Consider the following 6946-nt stretch of genomic DNA (forward strand, 5'->3'; position numbering starts at 1 on the left):
GAAGTCCCAGGAAAGTCCTCCACTCCTGAAGGACATCTGAGCGAGTAACTCGACCTCTCTGTGCCTCAGTTTCCTTATCTGCAAATGGGTCTAAGAAACCAACTTCATAAAATTGTTTGAGGATTAAATGAGATGATACATACAAAGCACCCCGAGCAGGGCTTGGCATGCAGTAGATACTCACCTAAGGTTAGTTAGCGTCACTAGTTTATTTACAAGGTGACCGAGAGAGGCAGTGGAGAAGAGGGTTGAGTCGGGCTCTAATGTCTGACCCCTCGGGGGAGTCCTGGCTCCCTCGGTGACTGGCTTCGTGCCCTACCTCACCTCTCTTAGTTTTATTCTCCTCTGTTGTAAAATGAGGATGATAATAGGGCCTGTCTCATAGGTTGGCTGGAAAGATTAAATGACATGATAATAGTGCCTGGCACACGATAACCCTCAATAAATGTTAGCTACTGCTGTAACAATTATTGTAACTTACCCTGCTACAACTACTGGGATTACCCTGGGATGATGTGTGAGTGTATATGCGGGGAGGGATGACTAAGTGAATCGAGCATTACTTCTGGGTAAAACATATATGTAGTGCCGAGGGCAGCAGCACGGCCTGGCCCTGTGTCCATGAAGGAAGTCCTGGATGTAGAGAAGCATCTCATAACAAGAGTGGAGGGGTAAAAAGCACGAACTCCAGTTCAAATCCCAGCTGTGCCACAAGCTGTGTGATCTTGGACAAGTTACTTAGCCTCTCTGTGCCTCTGTTTCTTTATCTGTAAAACAGTGGCGATAACGATGGAACCTATTTCATAGGGTTGTTGAAAGCTAAGTTAACATTTGTCATGTGCTTAGAGCAAAACCTGGCACATATAAAGCCCTATATAGGTGTTTCTTTAAATGAACAAATGGATTAATAAATATATATGTAAAGTGCCAGTACAGCAATCTATTAAATAAGAAATAGCATTGTAGAATGGCAGGGCCTTGGTAAATGCTTCTAACGTGACTGGTGATCTATCTGAAGCACACAAAAATCAATAGCAATAATGATAATAAATGGTGATCACAGAACAACTATCCGTCAGTCCCTGTACTTAGTGCTTCATACACATGGACTCATTTACTTCTCATTACAGCCCCTTGAGGGAGGGAGGTACTATTTTTACCCCCATTCTACAGATAAAGACACCCAGAACCAGAAAGGTGTTCTTTTGTTAGTTTGTTTTTTTGGCCGTGCCACATGGCTTGTGGGATCTTAGGTCACTCAGCAGTGAGATCGCGGAGTCCTAACCACTGGACTGCCAGGGAATTCCCCAGAGAGGTGAAGTGACAGCTCCAGGGTCCAGGGTTCTCTCTGACTGCAGAGGCCATGCTTAACCACTGCAGAGATCGTCCCTCTCCAGCAATCACATGCCTTGGCACCCACCGAGTGCTGGGCACCGGCTAGGCTGGTGCATCCATCTCCCCTCTCATCCTTGCCATGTCTTGAGATGGAGCCCCTGGGCTGTGGAGGTTAAACACCGTATCAAGGGTCTCCTGGCTGGGGAAGGGCAAAGCCTCATCTGGAATCCAGGTTCCCGACTCCTAGTCCAAAGCTCCTCCTATTCACTGGGGGCTGGAAAACTACACCAGGGGGCTGCAGCCCCCTTTTTGTTTTGAAACTAAGTTTTATTGGAACACAGCACGCCCATTCCTTTACATGCTGTCTCCCAGCTGCTTTTAGCCTACATGCAACAGCAAAGCTGGGTGACTGCAACAGAGACCACAGGGTTTGCAAGCCTAAAATATCTAGACCTTCACGGACAAAGCTTACTGACCCCTGCTCTACACCATTAAATCTCCATGTTTAATAAACAGAGTTCATTGTAAGGAACAGCGTCTGTGATGCTTACAGCACGGAAGAGAGATAAATATTTTAAAGGCTTGCTTTTATGCCCCATGTGGACATAAATTAACAACAGAATGTTTTCTAAAGATTACTGTTTTCTAAAGATTACAGCATATCTGGGATTTACAACCCAAATTGAAGTTGGTTTTAAAATGTGTCTTGGGCCTTAAGAAGACTGAGACCAACCACGTGGCAAGAGGTGGCATACTGCATTGTAACTTTCAGGAAGGAAACTGCCCCCAAGGCAGATGCTTCCGGCTCAGCCACGTGTGCTTAAGACCATACTTGGATTTTTGTGGGGGACACAGAACAATAACTTCTCCACGTGCCCTCCCAGGCGGTGCCCAGCACAGTCCTGGCACACAGTTCAGGTTCATAAATATTTGTTTATGTGAACAAAGTATGCAAAACTCTTCCCCCGCCTATCTACCAGCTTATCAGGTAGGGATTTATCAGATCTGAGAAGCTTCTGGAAAGATAGAGCTTCCCATGCATGGCACAGGTATGGGCTAGAGCAGGGAGAGAGTTGGACCCTTGCAGGAGATGGGACCCTGGCTTGCTTGGGAACAGAACATCCAACGAGATATATTCTAACCTCTAGATAGAGAATGTGGTTTCATTATTAATAATGAGAACATCCAGCGTTTGTCTGGCAGTAGCTCTGTGCCAGGCTCTGCAGGGGCCATCAACACGTTCCTTCCTCAGGACCACCCTCTCTGATGGATGGTTGTTTCTCAGCAGCAGTGATTCCCCAGCCCCTTCTTCCTGACCAGTAGAAGCCCCCTTCCCATGACGGAGACACAGAATGTCAAGTGCCTTTATTTTTTCCCTGCCTCCCTTGCAGGTGAGGCGAGAGCGTTTGACTAGACCTAGCTAATGACACAAAAGGGGAAGCCTTCTCAGGGTATCCCGGGAAAGAGTTCCTCCCTGATGAGAGACTTGAAGAGAATCTCTGTCCTCCTCTTCCTTGCCTTGGGTCTTGTTCTGTGATGGTGTGATCTACAGCACTGCCGCAGCCATTTTATGATCAGGAGGGCGAGGCTAAGAGAACTGCAGAAAGGCCAACCCAAAGGCTTTCTGAGGTGCTGTATCAATGCTGAAACTCTCTTCCTTTTGATTTCTTGTTAAGTGAGAAAAACAAATCTCTTATTGTTTATTTATTTATTATTATTTTTAAATTTTAAAATTTGTTTCACATCTTTATTGGAATATAAATCTTTACAATGTTGTTAATTTCTACTGTACAACAAAGTGAATCAGCTATATGTATACATATATCCCCATATCCTTTCCCTCTTGAGCCTCCTTCCCACCCTCCCTATCCCATCCCTCTAGGTCGTCACAAAGCTTTGTGTTGATCTCCTTGTGCTATGCAGCAGCTTCCCACTAGCCAGCCATTATACATTTGGTAGTGTATATATGTCAATGCTATTCTCTCACTTCATCCCAGCTTCTCCTTCCCACCCTGTGCCCTCTAGTCTGTTCTCTCTGTCTGCCTCTTTGTTCCTGCCCTGCTACTAGGTTCATCAGTACCGCTTTTTAAAATTCCATATATATGCGTTAGCATATGGTATTTGTTTTTCTCTTTCTGACTTACTTTATTCTGTGTGACAGATTCTAGGTCCATCCACCTCACTACAAATAACTCAATTTCATTCCTTTTTATGGCTGAGTAATAGTCCATCGTATATATGTGCCACATCTTCTTTATCCATTCATCTGTTGATGGACATTTAGGTTGCTTCCATGTCCTGGGTATTGTAAATAGTGCTGCAATGAATATTGTGGTACATGTATCTTTTTTTAAAAATAAATTTATTTATTTTTGGCTGTGTTGGGTCTGCATTGCTGCGCACAGGCTTTCTCTAGCCGCAGCGAGTGGGGGCTACTCTTCATTGTGGTGCACGGGCTTCTCATTGCGGTAGCTTGTCATTGTTGTGGAGCACAGGCCCTAGGCGTGCTGGTTTCAGTAGTTGTGGCTTGCGGGCTCTAGAGCACAGGCTCAGTAGTTGTGGCGCACGGGCTTAGTTGCTCCGCAGCATGTGGGATCCTCCCGGACCAGGGCTTGAACCCGTTGTCCCCTGCATTGGCAGTCGGATTCTTAACCACTGCACCACCAGGAAAGTCCCTACATGTATCTTTTTGATTTATGGTTTTCTCAGGGTATATGCCCAGTAGTGGGATTGCTGGGTCATATGGCAGTTCTATTTTTAGTTTTTTAAGGACCCTCCACGCTGTTCTCCATAGTGGCTGTATCAATTTACATTCCCACCAACAGTGCAGGAGGGTTCCTTTTTCTCCACACCCTCTCCAGCATTTATTGTTTCTAGATTTTTTGATGATGGTCATTCTAACTTTTATTATTTAAATCTCTTTTAGTACAGTGTACTGTTACTTGCAGCCCAAAGTACCCTGACTGGTAGGGGTAAGTTCCAGGATTGTCTTCATTTTACAGATGAGGAAATTGAACAAATAAAGTAAGTCACAGACTCAGCAAGCACCGCCATTAATTGAGCACCTACTGTGGGCCAAACACTATGCTATGTGCTTTAACTATATTATCTCATTTGATTCTTGTAATTACTCAGCAGGTGGGTATTACTAGCCCTATTCTACAGATGAAGACACCGATGCATAGGGAAGTTAAATAAACTGCCTAAGGCCACATGTAACTGGAAAGTGGCAGGGGTAGGACTTGAACCCAGATCTAAGTCCAAATCCCATGGAATGTCTCCTGTGCTAAGGAAGTCAGTATTTATCCATCCCTTCTTTTCACAGACCTTTACCGTGGGTATGTGTTACACCAAGCTGTGTGCCAGGCACTGGGTACTCAGAGATGAACGAGGCAGCTCCTGCCCTCTAGGGAAGAGTTACAGTGCAGCATGGTGGCTGTGGTGACAGGTCACTGGACAGACAGGTGGAGAAGCTTTCTGTCTGGGGGGGTGAGGAGGGTCTGGGAAGGCTTCCTGGAAGTGACCCCCAAGGAGATGAAAATGCCAGTGGGAGGGACAAAGAAAAAAAGCAAAACAAACAAAACCCCAGCTAAGACCCAAGGCATGGGGAAGTTTACTCATGAGGACCATGGCTGGGGTTGGGGGCCACGGTTCTTGAAAACACTGCAGATGCAAAACCTTCTTGCCATGTCCTGCCCCCAACCCATCACTCCCTAACTCAGGAATGATACCTCTGTCCTCCCAGGACCCTCCCCATCTGGACCTTTGGGGCCAAACTTAGCTCCTCCCTCTGCCCCATCCACAGCACCCAAGCTGTCCCCAAGTCAACTGCATTCTCCCTGAGAAAAACTGCGTGTGTCCCTCCATCTCACCTGTGTCCCTCCATCTCTGGGTCACTGTCCTGGTTTCTCCAAACAACTCCCTCCTCTGGTCTCCAAACTCTCTCCCCGCAAAATCCTTGAAGGGTTTGAAGGCCACGTCCAAGCTCTTAGCCACTCTACTATTCCGACTCCATATACTGAGTATCACTGAACCTGATATGCATCGTGGCACTTAGCCCACTTGTCCACTGTTAAAATCACTCATCTGGGTGCCCCCCCCACCAGATTGTAAACCTCAGGAGGGCAGAAGCCAGGCCTTGCTTTTCCTTGTTTTCTCCACAGGGCCTTGTACTACACTCAGCACATAGTAGATGCTCACTGAATGTAGATATCTCATCCCCCTATTAGGGTGTGTCCTACTTGAGGGCAGGGATAGTGTCGGCCTTGTCTTTTTTTTTTTTTTATGTTGGGGGTAGGAGTTTATTAATTAATTAATTAATTTTTGCTGTGTTGGGTCTTTGTTTCTGTGTGAGGGCTTTCTCTAATTGTGGCAAGCGGGGGCCACTCTTCAGCGCGGTGCGCGGGCCTCTCACTATCGTGGCCTCTCTTGTTGCGGAGCACAGGCTCCAGACGCGCAGGCTCTGTAGTTGTGGCTCACGGGCCTAGCTGCTCCACGGCATGTGGGATCTTCCACGAGCAGGGCTCTAACCCGTGTCCCCTGCATTAGCAGGCAGATTCTCAACCACTGTGCCACCAGGGAAGCCCCAGCCTTGTTTGTCTTACTCATGTCCACTTTCCATGTACTTCAAACGGTGCCTGGTGAAATGCTTGTAGGTGCTCCTTAAATGCTTGATGAAGGTATAAATAAGTGGGTACTGAATGAGGGATGCCCTAGCCCCCTACCACGCTGTGAGCTCCTTGAAGGCAAGGACAACGGCTTTCTCCTCTTTGTAGTGTCCAGTAACACCTGGCAGGCTGCCTGGCTGCCAAGAATCATCTCCCTGAAGAAGCATGACCGTCCCTCTGTGAGATAAAAGCACTCACCTTTGCTCAGGTTCTGGAAAGAGCTGGGACAGGGAGACGCCACAGAGGGCGGCATAGGCAAAACGGTTGGTCTCGGTCAGCTCCCGGCCTGTGGGCAGATGCGGCTCCCCTTCCACATCTGGCTCGGCCGCCTGGGGCAGCCTCCGGCTCGACCTGTCCCCTGTGGCCATTTCCAGCCCTGCAGGGAGAAATCCCAGTGAAAAATGCTTTCAGCAGGTAGGCAAAGCTTCCTTAAACGGGAGACAAAAACTACCACATCATAAAAGAAAAGGTGGATAAATTAGCCCTCATTCAAATTAAAAACTTCTATTCATCATCTTTAAGACACTGGGGCTGGGGGAGATATTTTCAATGTGTATATCACAAAGGATTTGTATCCATAGTGTAAAAACAACTCCTACAAGTTACTAAGAAAAAGAAACAAGGCAAATTTAAGATGGGCAAAAGACTTGAATAGGTACTTCACAAAAGATATCCAATGGCCAATAAGCACATGCAGAGGTGTTCAACATCACTGGGCATCAGAGAAACAGAAATTAAAACCCCAATGAGACACGGCTACTCACCCATCAGAATGGCTAAAATTAAAAGACTGACAATACCAAGTGCTGACGAAGATAAGGGACAAATAGAACTTCCATACACTGCTGGTGGGAGTGTAAATTAGCCATCTGAGACATGGAAATTAAAACTCCAATGAGATACTACCATTCACCTATCAGAAAGGTTAAAATTAAAAAGACCTA

At 46.5% G+C, this 6946-nt stretch overlaps 1 protein-coding gene across 1 annotated transcript in view; it reads right to left on the bottom strand.

Annotated features, from left to right (window-relative positions):
• The window catches only part of TMCO4 (transmembrane and coiled-coil domains 4), a gene marked incomplete at both ends in the record, with an annotated part of 78364 nt that extends 71994 nt beyond the window's left edge, over window positions 1-6370 (bottom strand). Inside the window, one exon of the mRNA XM_079696560.1 lies at window positions 6201-6370. Within this exon, the coding sequence (XP_079552686.1) occupies window positions 6201-6370 (170 nt within the window). The remainder of the gene's footprint in view (window positions 1-6200) is intronic.
• Window positions 6371-6946: the final 576 nt, after the last annotated feature.

This window comes from Hyperoodon ampullatus, assembly GCF_949752795.1.
Source record: "Hyperoodon ampullatus genome assembly, chromosome: 2".
NCBI classification, from domain to species: Eukaryota; Metazoa; Chordata; class Mammalia; order Artiodactyla; family Ziphiidae; genus Hyperoodon; species Hyperoodon ampullatus.